The 17,414-nt window shown below is 49.2% G+C and overlaps 2 protein-coding genes across 2 annotated transcripts in view; one reads left to right on the top strand and one right to left on the bottom strand.

The window, feature by feature from the left end:
• The window catches only part of mRpL45 (mitochondrial ribosomal protein L45), a 54,498-nt gene that overhangs the window by 26,090 nt on the left and 10,994 nt on the right, over positions 1-17,414 (top strand). The window lies entirely within an intron of this gene.
• kra (basic leucine zipper and W2 domain-containing protein kra) lies at positions 5,776-17,358 on the bottom strand. The gene is made up of 8 exons (XM_089549490.1): positions 17,228-17,358; positions 14,151-14,221; positions 12,434-12,610; positions 11,226-11,647; positions 9,019-9,105; positions 7,974-8,123; positions 7,030-7,372; positions 5,776-6,592 (listed from the first exon to the last, which is right to left on the bottom strand). Exons 2-8 carry the CDS (start codon positions 14,209-14,211, stop codon positions 6,573-6,575), a joined length of 1,260 nt encoding a protein of 419 aa, XP_089405616.1. The 5' UTR covers positions 14,212-14,221; positions 17,228-17,358; the 3' UTR covers positions 5,776-6,572.

Raw genomic sequence — 17,414 nt, 5'->3', positions numbered from 1 at the left:
CAAGTATCTGTACATGAAAAGTATTAACACAAAATGGACTAATAGAACCCGAAAGCTAAGAACGAAGTATTTACGGGTGAGGGATGGGACGCAACAAAAGACTAACGTGAAAGTGGAGGTAAAGGAGTCGGAAAGAAAGATGTGGAAAGAAAGAATGCAGGAAAAATCGGCGCTAGGCATATATAGGACACGAAAACAGGACATCAAAAAAGAGCGATTATTCGATAATTCGCGGGGCAGTTCACTGCTTTTTGAGGCTAGGACAGGGACTCTGAGAACAAAAACGTATAGGTCCAAATTTGAAGAAGTGGATATTTTGTGCTCTGCATGTAAAACGGAAACGGAGACCATAGAACACTTGGTTCTGAGGTGCGCAGAACTCCGCCCAGCCCTCCCAGAGGGGACAGCAACGACCATAGAGGTAGCGCTGGGATTTACTAGGGAGGACGGGCGAGTGGATGGGAAAAGCGTGACATTGACGAAGGGGAGGTTGGAGGATTGGTGGCGGAAATCAAGGGAGGCGTGAATTTCGAGGGTAATAGGATAGACAGATTAGATATTGTAAGAGCGAAAGGGAAAAGAAAATTAAATTAACAATGGGGGAAGTATAGGCTAGGTGGCGAAAGCTACCGCCCGGTACAAAGGGTAAAGCCATTATCATCCATCCATCCATCCGGGTACGTCTCACGAAACCCAGCCCGCCCGGTGTTGCCGCAGGCGATGTCGTTGCCGAAAGATCCACTTTTGCAGAGGAACATGGGCATGGAGGAAAAAAAACTGAGGAGGGAGCGTCCGGCGACAACCTTGAAGCCTAGTCTTAACAAGTAAAGATATAGCAAAAAAAGGAGAGTGTGTCCCCCCGTGATCGCACCACGTGATAGCGTGCGGTAAAGTCTAGCCCCGCTGCGCGCGCGCATGCGCCGATTAGCGCGGCAGGCTAACTGTAGATCAACTTCCTTGCTGTAGACGCCCGCGCCGCGGGTCGCGCATACGCGCGCACTAAAACATACCGGAATCAAAACATAAAGGACCGGCTCGGAGAGCGAAAAACTGAGGGAGAAAACGACTTCAAAACACTCGGCTTGCGAACGCTGGCCGCGTGACGTCATGCTCCCTCCTTAGTTTTTTTTCCTCCATGAACATGGGCGTCCGGAGGGGGGGGGGGGGGGGGGGGGGGGCAAGGGGGGGCGGCTGCACCCCCCTGGAAAATCACTCCCTCGAACCGTGAGTGATGGCCGCACGCCAGGGGCCGTGGTGGGCTCAGCCAAAAGGGTAAAAGCAGCTCCGCTTCCACGCTTTGGGTCACATCTGCGAAATGCCGCGTCTGGGCACGCGTCTTTATGCCGTTTTCAAACCACGTCATCGTTAGCTCTGTTGAAGGCCGACCTGTTGCAGACATACAGCGGCACCGGCGAGCATGTGTTTCAAGCCGTCTTGAAATGGGTGCCTGTTTCTTTGATCTCTAGACAGATAGCGACACGGAGGCAGACAGTGCACAGTGCATCTTGTTTTCGCCTTCGTTATGCCGGCCACCGATGAATTCTTCAGGAGGGAAAGACAAATCAGCCGTGTCCACCCCCGCTTTGTCGGGCTGCTCATGGGCAAGCGGGCGATCAGTTGGCGCCGCCGCCGCTCGCTGTGCCTCCGATCCACGGGAGAGCGCAGTGCGGTAGAAGCGCCGCTATCAGAATCTTCGGCAAAGGAGATTAGCATCTTTTGTTCACGGCGACGCAGTCTCCAGAGGCGCCCCCACACCAGCGTCCCTTGCGTCTTCTCCGAAAACCAGCGCCTTTGGTCAACGCAGCCCGATGGCGCCTGCCTGGCTCGCCTGTCACCTCTGGCTGGGCCTCAAATGACAACAGCGCCCGTGTACTGTGCGAGGTCAGTGCCCGGTAAAGAGACCCAGGTGGTCGACATTATCCGGAGCTCTGTACTACTCCGTTCCTCATAACCTGAGTCGTTTTGGGGCTCTGAACCCCATAAAAACACACAAAACAAATTTTCCTACCGGAGTGGCGATTGTCCCTTCCCCTTGGAAGTCGCACGGAAGTAAGCCCTTGCACGTGTGCGCGCCTCTGTATTTGTGCTTCGGTGTTTTTAGTGGCCGTTTGTCAACGAAGCTGAGAACAACCAAGACAGTGGACGAGAAAACTACGAGCGGCGAGCAGTGTGCGTGCGGTTGCTCGACTGTGCGGATGCGCGAGCAAGATGGAGCGAGGTGTATGAAGCTGCGAGCGTGCATTTATCTTGTAAATAAGTTTTCGTTGTATGTATAGACATCTTTTGTTTTCAACGTGCGCGTTCAACCGTTTTTCCAATCAATGTGTGTGACGAGTGTGCACCGAGAGCGTGTAATGAAGCACAGAAATGAATTTATCACCCGTGTAATCACGCAATTCGCCCAGAAAAATCCGTGGAGTCTACAGTTGCTGTTCAAGGAAGACTGACTGAGTGACTGTAGTTGCGTGTTTGTGACCATATTGTGCTGTGTGCTGGTCATCAATCCGGGTGAGTCGAGAACCCGTATGCAGCAATACTGAGCACTCTTCTCCACGAAGTGACAGTATATTTTTGGATTTTTTATTAATTTTAATTGTTTCTTCGTTGATAAACTGCAATGTATCTCTCCTAGCCACACTTTAATTTGCTGTTTGTAATTTTTATTTCATGTGTGTATTTCACTTATTTTTTATTTATATATAAATAAATTCATACCGCAAATAGTGCCTTTTTGCTACGAACATGCCCCCCCCCCCCCCCCTCCGGCGCCAACAACCAATGGGGCCCCCCCCTGCAAAAAATTCTGCGGACGCCCTTGCAGAGGAATATTGCCGGTGCTCTAATCTAGGAAGCATTCTCTGGTATCATGGATGTTATGTATTTTCTTGTGCGAACGTGAAGTACGCCGAGCATGCCGGCCGGCCGGCCGGCCAGCCTGGATCTCGTCTGCCGGCGTCATAAAAACGAGCTGAAGAGTGTTCTTGACGTAAATATTAAACCCTGTGATAAGAAATGTGAAAAATGTTTCATTTCTGAGGATCGCTGACCAATACTGAGCTGCTGGCAAAGGTAACGACTGTGATACGAGCAAACTTCTTGCCACAACCGCCTCGCAGCTGCCGCTGGCCCGACGTTGGTGTCCGGCTCGCCTGGCGCCCGCTCGCTTCGCTGCTGAAGGCGTCGCGATTTACCATACTATTTTATTGTGAGATGATGCTGTTGACAGTAAAGCGATGTGTAGAGTAGGCCTTTTATTATAGCTAAGGCGACTTCCGAAGCGCCGGCCGCTGCGGCTCCAATGCGAAAGAGGCTATAGGCCTAGCGACGACCACGGCAGCCAGGCAGCAGCAGAGCTCGCCGCCCGGAGCGCCCGCGAGCGGTGCCGTTGCCGAAAGCTCGAAACATAAGCAGGCATGCTTTATCACTGCTCGAGCAGTCTTTCTGATAACAAGGCGATCTTGTCTTTTCTTGTGACATTTGTACACCATCCCAAGCAGCGCTAGGCACTGCTGCACGGCGGCGAAGTGCGACACCGATTGTGCGCGGAGCTTGGGTACAGCGGCGCAGCGATGCTCACCGCTCCGTGTCCCTGCTTGCAGTGGGACGGCAGTTTGCAAGCGACGATCGGTGAGGCGCGAGTGGCCATATGGTTTGATGAATGTTGCTGCGCGTGCATTATGTGTCTACATAATGATTGCATTTTGCGCTCTGAGCTCGGTACTCGCTTTTGGTCGGCGAATGTTTCGCTCGGCCACCGATCTGCCAGACGCGTCGGCCGACGGGTCTCGTCGGCATCTTTGGTCGGCGACGTTGTCACACTAGGACGACGCTTGGTCGTTGGGGGCGTCGTCGTCGGTGCAGTGTGACTGGCTAGTCGGGGAACGACCAGGTTGGCCGACGCGACCGTCGGCATCGGGGTCCCGTCGGCCTATAGTGTGAACGCGCCTGAACTGCGCGCTGGTCCCAGGCTGCCCTAGTCGTCGCTAGGCCTAGGTGATTTCGCTTCGAAGCCGCAGTTGACGGCGCTTTGGAAGTCGACTGTGCTATAATAAAAGGCCGACTGTTCACATCGCTTTAGTGCGAACTCGTCCCATAATAGAAGATAAGTTCGATTTCCACGGCGCCTTCAGCAACGGAGCTAGCAGACGAGCAGCGCGCACGAAGCAGCAGCGTCGAGCTGTCGGGATAGGACAACGTCGGCGTGAGGTCGGCGCTGTTGTCGGCAGAGTGTGACACACGGGTCGGCCGACGGCTGCTATCTCGGCGACGCGACGGCGATGCGTTCGTCGGGCGAAGACCGGCGCTCGGTCGGCGTCTGCGCAGTGTGACAGACGCGTCGACTGCACGAAAATCGCTGCCGCCGACCATCGCCAGACTGAAATCGGCCGATCGTCGGCCTAGTGTGAACGCGCCTTTACCATTTGACGTTGCCTACACGCTCGGCGTTCGCTGGCACAATCTGAGCTACGTCGGGCCTGACGCCTGCCTCCTCTTCGGAATCGCTGGCCAGCGGATCAAAAATGAAGTGGTTGTCGGGGTTCGAACCGCGGCGTCTCCTCCCTCGTCTGCGTCATCCCGCGATTCCTCATAATCGGTGTCTTCGGCGAAATAAAACTCTTCTTTCCGACTCTGGGCTATTCGGCATTGCGAATTGCCCTCCGCCCCGCTCTCCGTGTTTACGCGCACCACGTGCGTGTCAAGCAGACGACATGCCTACACGACGTCACGGCTTTCCGGACCCACGTGACAACGTCTGGTTTTTGACGTCATGCAAGAGCCTGGCAAAACCTGGCAACTACGAACCGAAACTGCTGGGTACAAATAATACGATTATGAATTATATAATGCGAGTTCATGCTACTAAGATGGTGTTCCATGCTCACTTAATCGCTACGCATTATTTATAACCCAGAGGTACAACACAAAAATGTGGTGTCTCTACCCCTTTAAAACGCAGGCGACCACCTTCATCGTGCAGCAAACGCGCGCTTTCCTCACCTCCCCCAGCAAATGCTTGGGGATGGCTTTGCCCCAAAGAATGCGGCGCATACAAACGTTCGCTGCCGATACACCCCAAAGTAGCGCCCTGCCCCAGCCGGTAAGTCGGAAACCCTTCTTACGTTAGCCTTCTATTTTCGACGAACGCCTTGCTGATGTGTAGCTAGCCGGCCCGCTCTGTGTATTAGGTAATTGCAAATGTAATAAATAGCATTACGAGTGTTCATGCTTTGCCGTCCTTCCCTTTGTTCCCTCGAGCATGAACCCCTCCGGAGTTAGAGAGCGGGAACGCTGCATCCGCGGGGCGGAAGTACGGGGGGTTCCATATTTCACATATTTCCTCATATTTCCACACGTTCTAGTTTGGCCCATGGCAGGATATGTCCACCTCTGCTAGGGCTAGAGCTGTTACACATGGCCGTTCAGTGTACCACGTCCAACACTCACTGTTCATGCACAATACCATAAAACATACAGCAAGGTTTAGGCCAAATCAGGTACCAGGTTTAGTGCCACTGGTGAATACTTCTGGGGAGTTATAGCAAAGAGGCACTGAATTACAAAGCTCAACTTGAGTGACTGCAAATATTTTTGCACGCTAGACCAAAGAAATTCTCTATTAGCATACTATACCACGTGCCTGGGATGCCAAAGCTCACAACGGCATAACCTGCCAAGATGCCAAATCTACAGCTAGTGTACGTCCAAATGACTGGCCTCCATCCCCGAGCAGACTAATCCTGGCTACACACGTCACTGACCAGAGCACGAGCAAGGTCAAAAGTTAACAAGATTTATTTCTCAGAACACTTGTTAGAAATGAAAGGTCACATGAGTGAGAAAAGAAAGAGCAGAGAGAAAATTATGTATAAAAGATGTAGGAATAGAGAAAGAAAAAGAAGACACTGGACAAGATGATGAGGTAAAGTCTTTACGCCGTTCCCAACCAATCCACAGACCATCAAACTAAAAAGAATTTTGAGCACCACCAGTTCCTTTGACAAGACAGAACGAAAGAGGACCAAGGGGAAGGGGGTAATTTCTAGACAGGTGGGAAAAACAAAAGGGAAAAGAAAGCAATCAAGAATGAGCGAGACTGAACTACAGAAGTCAGTGACGAAGAGAGACAGCCTCGTTATAAAAATAATCTGAGTTGTGGTATGCAAACCTGCTCAGTTCCAATTACACAGTGGCCAAAGAAAGACAGGCAAACTGCTCCTTTCAATGGCATCTTTTTTTTTTTCTTTCCTTTTCCCTTTCCCTCGCCCTCTAGAGACATCTTGTCTTCTTCCAACAACTTGTCTTTTCAAATGAGGTGGCAGCAGCGCCGGCAGCATAGTGGTTTGGTGGTGATCGTCGTCACAGTCTAGTTGCTGGTGGTGGTGGAGGTGGTGAAGAAGAAGAGAAAGGTGCGTCTCTTGTAGTTGGCGGCAGTGGCCCAGACTTGCCCACTGTTCCCTCCTCCCACAGTCCATCCAGTGTGCTTGCTTCTTGGCGCCCCAGCAGTTCTCGCGGGCAGGACAGCGGGCCGGGCGTGGAAACTGGCTGGGCGCACACCGCACATGGGCAACCTTTCAGTCCTCCCCTTCGGACTCTGCAAAAGCCAAAACTATTCATGATGCCACAAAATATGATATGGTACGCTTTTCCTTCCAGAAGTTCAGCAATCTTGCCAAAGAGCAAGAAGTGCTTCCCTCATTTTTCAAATATTTCCCAAGCCACAGACGCCCAATGTTCATATTTTAGAAACTAGCATTCTGTGCCCTGGAAATTTCGCAATTTTCTTTATTTTACACGTTTCCCAGGGACAGAAGTTCAAAACGCAGAAAAGATAATGCATTTCAAACAGTGAGCTGGAATCCAAAATGCCACATCCACATCTTAAATGTTCCAAAAAACAACGTGACAATTTGCACTGCAGGTCTCAGGGGGAAAAAAAAAGGGGGGGAGGGGGGGGGGCTCTGCATCATCCTATGAACTGCCTTCGCCCCAAACAGGCTGACCCTGAAGCAAGCTGCCTCCTCAACTCACCTTCCTCAGCGTTCTGGAGCCACTCGACGAATCGCTTCATCTGCTCCAAGAAGACGCTCTTGCCCTTGGGTGAGTGGGCCCCCTTGTACCACTTGAGAATCGAGTCTTCACTGAGCACGTCTGTCTTGTAGAAGAGGATGACGATCTTCTGGAACACCTTCATGAAGTTCATGTTGTCGTAGCAGAACTCCTGCACCTTCACCAGCAGGGCCACCTCCGCGCGCGGGGTGGTGGTGAACGCCTCCAGCAGGGGCGTGTACTGCTTCAGGTGCTTCAGGGCTTGGTCCGCCACCAGCTCTTCCTTCTTGTTCCAGTCCATGCCAGACATCTGGGTCGTCCACAGCTGCACCAGAGCAACACAGTAGCCGGTCAAGCGAAGCCTGGGCACACTAGCTACGTGCAGCCGATGATACCCACCACTGGTGCGCCTGCACACTAGCTGCACGCATCCACAAGAGGTATTTGCAAGCAACAGCCTATGGAAACAGGCTGTTCTTGCTTTGCACATGCATTCGTTAGCGGCATGACCTACAGCCGCGTCGCACCGGTTGGTATCTAGACGTAAGGCAACAACTGCGACGAGGTGTGGCGCGGACATCAGTAAAGCTCGACTGTGGCTCAGATGAAGTGCAATATCACTAACAAGCGAAACAAAGAATGGCAAAGTTCGCGATTTTCAAACTTTTTTTTTGCACAAAGGTAATTTTTTTTGAAGTTCATGGATTTTTCAGACTGTCCAATTACTCAGGCAGCGAACGCAGTCAGCCAAGTGGGCAACTGCGGTTACGCAAACGTACCTTGCAGCTGTGTTTGCTCCCCTTACAAGCTGCAGCAGGTTTACCACCAATAGTTGGTATTAAACTGGCAGGGGTCAATTCCAAAGCTCACACTAACTGTCAAATATTTCTGTGCAGTAAACAGATGGAAGGAAATTGTTCACCCACCAGCACAGCTACGTCGTGCTCCGGCAGTGAGTACTTGGTCATGTATTCCTTGACACTCTGGATGATCTCCTTGACGGGCACTTCATTCTTCAGCTGGTTGCTCACCTGCTGCTGAAGGTCCTTCTTGACGCTCGACGCTTCCTGTGCTTTCTGCAGACAACACAGGACAGCCGTGTTCACCCTCACACAAGCCAAGAATCAGGCACACTATTATCAAAAACAGAGTTCTGCACAATCCCCGAGATTGACAGACAATCTCTGAGCAAAACTTCGTGAAATGGTAAGAAGCACACAGGAGTCCGCTGAGACTGCCTGGTTTGTTTTCCTTCGGCCAATCTGGCAGTTCTTCAATGTCAACCCCTCCACCGCCCTTCTCTTTTTACAGGCTACCAAAAAATTTGATGCTGTGACACAGCTCACATCTTGCTATCCGTGCTTGTGACGTTTTCTTTGCAGCTGTTTTTCAAGTATATATGTACCACTGCTTCAAGCTAGGTGTTATTTGCTAGGCAGCCGGTTCAAAAAGAAAAGCTTTGAGTAACGCATTATGGGCAAACAAGACAACTTCACACCCTCCCCTGTCCTTTCTCACTATCGTTCCCCTCTGCACTTCTTGCTATCCTCTCCCTGCCCCTTCACTGCCGCTGGCTGTAGCTCGGGTGCTTAGGATATTAGTTGGCAACTGCTGTGGCTGGCAACATCATCCCCTTCCTTTATCATTATTTTTTGTTTGCAATAAAAAACACCACTATTACTATAACCTCACACCATCAGACATGGCAGTGTGCAACTGCTGTCCCTCCCTCACGTCTCACTTTTCTCCCATACACTGCCATACCAAATAGTAACCCTGCATGCTATACCATAACTGTCACAATGAGATATTCTGCATAGATCTGCGTGGAGGCAAACTTTGTACAAATGGCTGCATTTCAAAATATGTGTCATTCAAACTACTGATGCAAAGCTAACAAAAAAATTGATGAGAGCTAAACACTCATAGCCAAGAGCTCTCATGCAGGAATGATGATGACAGCGGTGGTACCTGGTAGTCCAGCAGCTGAGAGATATCGTGCGCTTTAAATGTGGCCGTGAAGTTCTCTGGACTCCTCTTGCTCACGGGAAAGAACTCCTGCAAAGACGAAGCGACTTGTCAAACAGAACACTTTCCTCCAAAATTCAGCCGCCACGGCCGGGATCGCACCCGGCCGCGGCAAGCTGAATTTTGATGGAGGCGAAATTCTAGAGGCCCGTGTGCAGTGCGACATCAGTGTACGTTAAAGTACCCCACGCGATCGAAATTTCCGGAGCCCTTCACTACGGCGTTTCTCATAGCCTGAGTCGCTTTGGGACGTTAAACCCCAATAAATCAAATCATTATTGCCAACTGCATGCAATGCAATAATTTGACAATACTTCAAAATCTAGGCCCAGTCCACTGTCAAAAGACGACGGTCCCCACACGATTGTAGCTCTTATGGACCAGTTTTTGCCATGTGCTGCCAAACATAACAGTGACGTCTGCATTGCCAACTTGTGCTTCCATCTCTCGGGCCCTCCTAAGATTTTGAGCAGCTGTGTCCATAGCGGTCAAATGCAGTTTCTTTGCGATTGCACAGCATGTCCTCTGGTGCATTGATTGAGAAGGCATATGATAGCACAAAACAACAGTAGCTGATCAGAGCTAGCACTAACTGTTCAAGTGGGTATATCACTGCTTTCACAATAGCAACAAAGCCGTCAGGCGAGCTCCAGCTACCGTAACTTCGCTTCGGATTGGCAGCTCGAATTGACGCTGCGCACCTAGAGGTGTATGAAGAAAGAACTACAGTCAAGCCCACTTATAACAATATTCAAGTGCCATGGAAATACCATTGTTATAACCAATAATTGTTATAACAGGGTTTTGCCGAAAAAAAAGAAAGGATGACAAACTTCAGAGCATTTATTGACAGTAAATACCCAGAGGGGTTTGATTGTTCTAATGCCTGTAAAAGCTCATTAAATCAAACTTCAGGGAACCGGAACAATGTTCACCATTCACCGATGACCAAAGCACCGCCATCACTGCGCCACCGGGGGAGCTTTGCGCACCTCCACGTCACAGGAATCAAGCCGGCTTTTTGAAAGCTATTCTTATGGGAAATTCAAGAAGCATGCAGAACCAAGGGTGCGGTGACAGCTGACAAGAGAAAAACCGCGCTGGCTGCATGCACGCGCGCTGCACTGACTGACTGGGGGTACGCATGGCATGCGTAGCCAATGCAGCAATGCAGCAGCTCTCCTGACACGACGACGCCTGCCTCTTTTGCTTTCGTGGCGTTGCTGCGCCAGCTTAGTCCATTGGTCGGCCCCACACATGCACGCTTTTGTGTTGTAAGCATGGTTTTGCTGGTGTGGTTGTAGCATTTCTTTTCTTTTTCTGTAATGGTTGACACTCAATTACCAGATTTAGTTGTTATAACCAATAATGTGCCTTGACAGCATTGCTATAAGCAGTTTATTTTACCATAGAGCACATGGCAAAGCTGATGGTGCCATGACTGACCATTGCTATATCCGGTATATTGTTATAACCAGTATTGTAATAAGTGGACTTGACTGTATCTCTGAACGCTCACTGCTTCTGCAGCAGAGTTGAAAAAATGACAAAAGTCCCTTGCGCTTTCGGTGCGACTCCAAGTTGGAGAGTTGGCACTTGCGACAAGCAGGACACGCCAAGCCTTACCAGTATCGTTAGCGCATCAATATCACACCACTTCATCGGCAAAGCTGTCACAGCTTCTGTCTTCCATTTTACAGGAGCCTCACCTTTTCCGACGCACTAACAAAGTTTAACCTAGGGCCAATCTCACCGAAGGCTTAATAAGAGACGCTCAGCTTCAACTTGTGCCTCTTTCCTTGGAATCAGAACTTGGTGCCAAAACTTTGTACTTATATATTATGCTTTTTAGGACCAACCATGATACACACAAGTAAAATAAACTCAGAAGTGACAGTTGCAGACTCTCAATGTTTGCACGTAACAAAGAACCAATAGAACCCGTGCGCAGGCTGCACCGCATAAACTGGCCGTCCATAGCTAACAGAAGAGTGGGAATAATAAAAAAAAGTTCTTATGTGGCCCACATCGCTCCTTAAAAACGTTTGATTCTTTAGCGAAAGTAACAGCCCATAAATTTCTTGCAGCAGGTCTACGCATGACCACTAGGTTTTGCTTGAATCCACTCGACCGATTCGCACGGGACTGACCATGAGGCGCGAGTCGAGGCCCGCCTTGCGCAGCACGGCCCACAGGGTGGACGGGTCCCGCTCGTCCAGCCAGGTCTGCAGCACGTCCAGCAGGCACTGCAGGGCCAGCCCATCCTTGACCAGGTGGTCCTGCAGGGCACTCTGCAGCACGGAGGCCGGCACCTGGCCGCCCGCGATGAGCACCGCCAGCACCCGGGACAGCTTCTGGCGGTTCTCGGCGCTGAAGCCCTTGAGAAACATCAGCACCTTCTTGAACTCCTCCTCGAGCGTCTTCTCCAGGTACTTGTAGCGCCGAATCAGCTTGGTGATCAGCTGCGCGTAGCTGCGCAGGACCTCCATGTTGTTCGGTGCCGCAAAGACGCACGTGTCAGTCTGCGATGGCTTGGCCGAGTCCACATCCACTATCAGGGTGCCCCCAGGTGCTGCAGCAAGCAAGGCAGCGGCCAGATCAAGGCCAAGCAAAGCCTCAATTCAGGCAAGAAATCTGGCCAGTGTCCGTTGCGAACAATGAACAGAGAGGAGGGGCAAACATGATCAATACTATTCCAAGGCCAGTGCCCATTCACAGACTCATCAGGAACTGAGATTTGGGTGCACAGCTCCACAATAAGCAACACGTCTCAGTACACAGGCGCTGTGATGTTTTGCGTGACAGATATATGGAACCCAATAGCTCAGGCTTTGTCACCACAGAGAACCAGTTTTGAATAAAAATCCACTCTCAATGAACAAAGATTAATATTTCATTTAAACATGGCAGAAGCAACCCTATTCTTGGTGCACTAGTTTATCCCAAATGCATCCTGCAAGCAGAGAAGTTGAAAAAAGTACAGTTTTACACAGTATGTCTTTTCCTCACTCCATCTGTACAAACAATTATTGCTGGTAAAACACACCGTTGAAACTTCAACAACTTTATCTTTCCAATGAGCTAAAATTAATTTTTCTACTGTAAACAGAAGCAGCGATCGTGCAAACATTACGATAATGGCCAGTGCTGTGCAATCTTAGGAACTCCTGCCCTAGCGGTCACAGATATCACATAGCACACTGCCACTTTTACACACTGTCTCCATCGAAATGTGACCGGCAATCAACCCTATGTCCTTCTGGCTCAGCAGCCGAACAGCAGTCACCAGATCAGCCGACACCAAAGCACTCCTCCACTTTTCTCCCATCATGACAGCAACATCTTGCAGCGTGCTCACCCAAGATGCCGCCAGCCAGGAGGATGTCGAAGATGACCTCCCCATAGCGGCGGTAGTCCAACTTGGAGCCAGCTGCATCCAGATACTTGTGCACAGCATCTAGGTCAGATCCAGCCTCAACAAAACCCTGCAGGATGGCATCACGAAACCCTGCTGGGTCATACTTCTCCTTTTCATCTGTAAGGAGGAGAAATGCCGCCAGTGTAAGGGCAAGCCGCCAGAGGAAAAACCCAGCAGCAACCCAGCACTGACTCAGGATGGGCGACGCACACAAGAGGGGAATAAAGGCTAGCGTGCGCAAGACATTTACCTCTGCAGTAGGATACTGTGAGCAACCGCCACATCACTTGCTGCAAAAGCAAACACCGCACTAGGGCTTTAACTGTCAAGAAGCGCACTGTTTGATAAACAGGTGATAGAATGATTCTGGCAGTATCTGAAAGGTTGCTCTCGCATGCACTGGAGCAACTGGGCGCCATTCTACAATTTCTGAGAACTACAAAACTCAGCTTTATTTTCAAGTTCTTAATTACGCAATGTTCACATTTCTGCACTCTAGGAACCAAAACTGCAGTAACCAAACACCACAAGTTCCAAAATTTTCATCCAACATTTTTGTAGCTTGCGCTTCAAATGGGACCTAACCTAGGCCACTATTCCATATCTGATCCCCGGCACTGTGCACAAATTGGCAAAAGCAGAAGTGGTTGGGTCAGTTCAATCGTGACAAGTGCACTCTTACCGTTAGTGCTCATTTCCCACAATGCCATTAAGACTGGAGCAAACTACAAATGTGTACACTGCTTTTTTTTTTTCACCAAGAACACAAACTAAGGTACACCTTATAACATATTTGGAAAACTATCCTTAAATTATAAGAAAAATTTTGTGGCAATTCGTTATGGATGACTGATTAAAATCAAAAGCATCAAGCAGATCCCAGATGCACACTGCAGCCCCTATATGAAATGGTACCTCGCACCATACATGTCTAAACAGCCTCAAGGATGGAGGCTGAACTAGGTTCACAGTGCTTTTCAAAGCAAGTTGCAGTCGAGATAACTTGAACCTAATCGAGACGCCCTGAATACCTTCAGCGATTTTGTTCTTGCTAGATATCCACACAACCTCATGCTTTAAGCCAAAAAGCAGCATACCACATTCTAGACCCATAACACCTTGTGTCCAACTACTTTAACCTGGGCCAGTTGCTGCAGCGCACTTGACAGGAAACAATGTAAAAGACGGGAGAGAGAGAAGGACCACCAAACTCTTACTCTCTTCTTCTGCCCAGTCTCCCGATGTTTTTCTCCTGTCAAGAACATCTAGAGTAGCTAAGGCTATCATGCATCAAAAGTAATGTTGGAGTAGAAACCCTATCTAGACGACCACACTTTTAACAATTGTAACAAGCGGCACACAAGTGGATCGTTAGGCAGCACACAGAGAGAAATGCTCCAGGCCAAGAAGTTTGGTTTAGTGGTCTGGTTTATACAAGTTTTAAAGTCCGAAAGCAACTCAGGGCCATGAGAGAAGCCGTAATGGAAGGCTCTGCATTATTTCGACCATCCGGGGTTCTTTAACGTGCACTGACATTGCGTAGCACACGGGCCTCTAGCATTTCACCTCCATCAAAATGCGAATGCCGCAGGACTGATAGAACGTGCCAGGCCAAGAAGTGCAAACTTATGAAATTGGTAGTCACTACAACACTAACCTCTTTTCCTGGTCTTGATACGCTGACCTGATAGTGTCGGCTTTTCGGGTTTCTGACTCATACAAAAGCAGCTGCAGAAATTGAACAAAGAAAAAAATGAGTGGCACTACCATGTGAAAACAGTCAAGTCTTAGCACAACCACATAAATAATTCCAACACAAGTGCATTCCTGCAGTTTCTCAAGGAGCCATACCAAGATGCTTGCGGTCACAAAGAAGTCATTTATGAATAGGGCTCCCCACTTCAGGGTTCATTTTTTCTGAATGTTGAAGCAGGGGGCAAGGAAAAAAAACAGGGAGATAATTTTTGACCTTAAATTCAGGTAAAAATTCGGTCGAAATCACCGAGAAAAGGACAACAAGAGATTGTGTGGGGAGCTGGGGCTGCATCTCCAATCCAACCAAGCAAAAGGGATTACAAGGAAACAGGAGGGGGACCCTTTGTTGTGTTAAAACACACAGGTGAACCAATTAAATCGTGTCTGTGGGCGCCCAATAAGGCACTAATTACATGCAAACTTCTATTACACATGTGCAAGGTGCAGTTCTGATTGGTAGTGCGCAGTTTTAGCACTGGCCATGTGAAATGCTTTTTCGCTTTACACATTCTAAGTGCCACGACTTTGCTTTGCACGCTCTAGTTTTAGTATTTTCTATAAGGAACCTAACAAGAAAATCAGCAGAGGAAAAAAAGGTCGTAGTACTCCTTCAAGAAAAGGTGCAGCCATCAGATGAAACCGTGTTTCACTCGAAAATAAAGAGCCATATATAATAACAATGATGACCAATTTTTGTGCAATTTATTTAGGGATTTGGTTTGGTTTATGGGGTTTAACGTCCCAAAGCGACTAAGGCTATGAGAGACGCCGTAGTGGAGGGCTCCGGAAATTGACCACCTGGGGTTCTTTAACGTGCACTGACATCGCACAGTACATGGGCCTCTAGAATTTTGCCTCCAAAGAAATTCAACCGCCGCGGCCGGGATCGAACCCACGTCTTTCGGGTCAGCAGCCGAGCACCATAACCGCTGAGCCACCGCGGCGGCTTTATTTAGGGATTATACATTCGCAAATCAACCTGCGTTAAATATGATCTACAATCCAATTTGGTAATCACAGAAGGATTGGTTGCTGTTTGTTCAATTACTTGCAACATTATCAATCAACATGCCACGAAAATAACGGCAAATGAATAATAATAATTAAAAAAAAGGCACACAGATTAATAGCCTTGAAGTCTGGGTGGGCATATTGCAGACTGCCACAAAACTCCCTCAAGAATCCCACAATGTTCGAGAAAAGATTATCTGTCACAGTTCTGACCATGAAGCATCAGCATTTCACGTCTTTAAAGGAAGGATGTGTCTTGTTTTGTGCGCTTATTTTCCCTGAACGGTGGATGCAACAACAAAAAAATTGCTTCCCACAGCAAAATGATACATGTTTTCCTGCAGCCAATTGGAGGTGAGAGCCGTAAAATTTCAGCTCTGATCCTCCAAGCTGCCGGCAGAACACTGCTGAATGTATTAGCAACTTGAATTTCCTGTTTACACTGCCAGTTACTCGTAACATTGCTCCTTTCACGGCCTTTACATAAAGATTCCTGCAACCTTACAAAGAAGACAAAACATGCCACTTTTAAACACAAGGAAAACATGCAAACTTTGTTGATGAAAACGCAAAGCGATCACGAAGTGGATTGCAGGCTGCTCCCGCATGCATCAAACGCATAGCTCGCGACCCTGCGCAAACGGCACTTCCTCGTAAAACAAGTTCGAACACGAGGTGACCGGCGCCACTACCACCGGCTGGCCGCAATTACCCCGAACGGAAGCTGCGTCAAGCAACGCACTGCGGGCGTGGTATGCACGGCACTAACCCTGAACGCAACAGGCCTTCCCCGAAACGGGTACCGCAAAAACGAATTTCGAAATAAAAAAACTCCACGAGGATGCCTCAGTCGTGAATCGACATCGTAGGCCAAGGTCGCCTGGCGGCTAGCGCCGGATAAAAAAGAAAAAAAAAAAAGACACGAAGGCTACGAACGAGAAGCGCTCCAATAGACTCGAAGGAGAAAAAAAAATTAAGGAAAAAAACTAAACGCCGGCAACTTCGAGACTGGTTATTAGGGGTCGCCGCACGGACGTATCGCTTCTGCTAGAATTACTGCAGAACAGTATTCATACATGCTCGACGCTCGTAGCGCAAGGACTGCACAACAAAAAACAACAAAAAGGCCTTAAAACCAAACGAGGTGCATTCTTGTCGCTGCAAGGCGGTCTTATCGTCAGGCTCACGTCCACATCGGGGAGGAAAAAAAATGGGAGGGGGAGGGCCGAGACATGACAGCGGTGCTCGGAATAAGAACTCGTGCACCACTGTTCCCGCACGCGAATTTGCCGCAACACGAACAACCTACTCAAATCAGGGCACGAGCCATGCTTCGAACGCATGGACCGGCGCGAAACAGTCGGCAGCCGGTACGCACACCGGCCAATGCCGGCAGGCGGTTTGACCAAACGATCGCGCTTGTGTAAGAAAGTAACCTGGAGCAGACCGTTAACGCGCATCCGCTAAAAATTCACACACGAAACAGCAGTCGAAAGAAAGAGGAAGCAAAAGGCACTGATGATTTTGAGTGAGGCGGTACAACGTTCGCCCTTCACACACGCACACACGTTGAGAACGGGGACGCGCTCACCGTTGAATCACACAGCGGCGTTTCCGACGAGGCCTACCACACTGCGCAATAAAGAACCCGCGACGTCAGCTTCGAATGAAACGAAGTAAGTCCGACGCGGCCGGTCTTTTCCCACACCGAGAAGGCTGTGCGCATATGTGGTGCCGACACCGGCAAGCCAGGCGCACGTTTCAAACAGCGGTATCCTCGGGAAAATTGGCTGACAACGGCGCACAGTGACGAGGCTTAATCACGTTTCCGGAGCACTCGGCGGTGTCTGCTCTCCTACTATACCGATGAGCACTTCTGCCACTAAAATGACAAGCAAGCGAAATGCCTATACTTTAGCCGGCCGCAATAACTATAGTAAACTAATATACAGGGACGAAAATACTTACTGGATGTTTCTCAAGTTCAGCAGCCCTAACCCCAATGCGACGTGTGGACGAGCGCTGCTGCACACCTGAGGGTCAAACCAAAACCGGAAAAATTAAGTGCCTCAAAAAAGATTAATTTTTCAATATATTTAAAATATAAGCCACAAGAAACATTCTATTGTATTATCAAATAAATACAATAACTCGA

Source organism: Amblyomma mixtum, chromosome 6 (genome assembly GCF_055824585.1).
Source record: "Amblyomma mixtum isolate Tamu chromosome 6, ASM5582458v1, whole genome shotgun sequence".
Taxonomy (NCBI): domain Eukaryota; kingdom Metazoa; phylum Arthropoda; class Arachnida; order Ixodida; family Ixodidae; genus Amblyomma; species Amblyomma mixtum.
The sequence above is the reverse complement of the archived record's forward strand: the minus strand, read 5'-3'. Positions and strand labels throughout refer to the sequence as shown.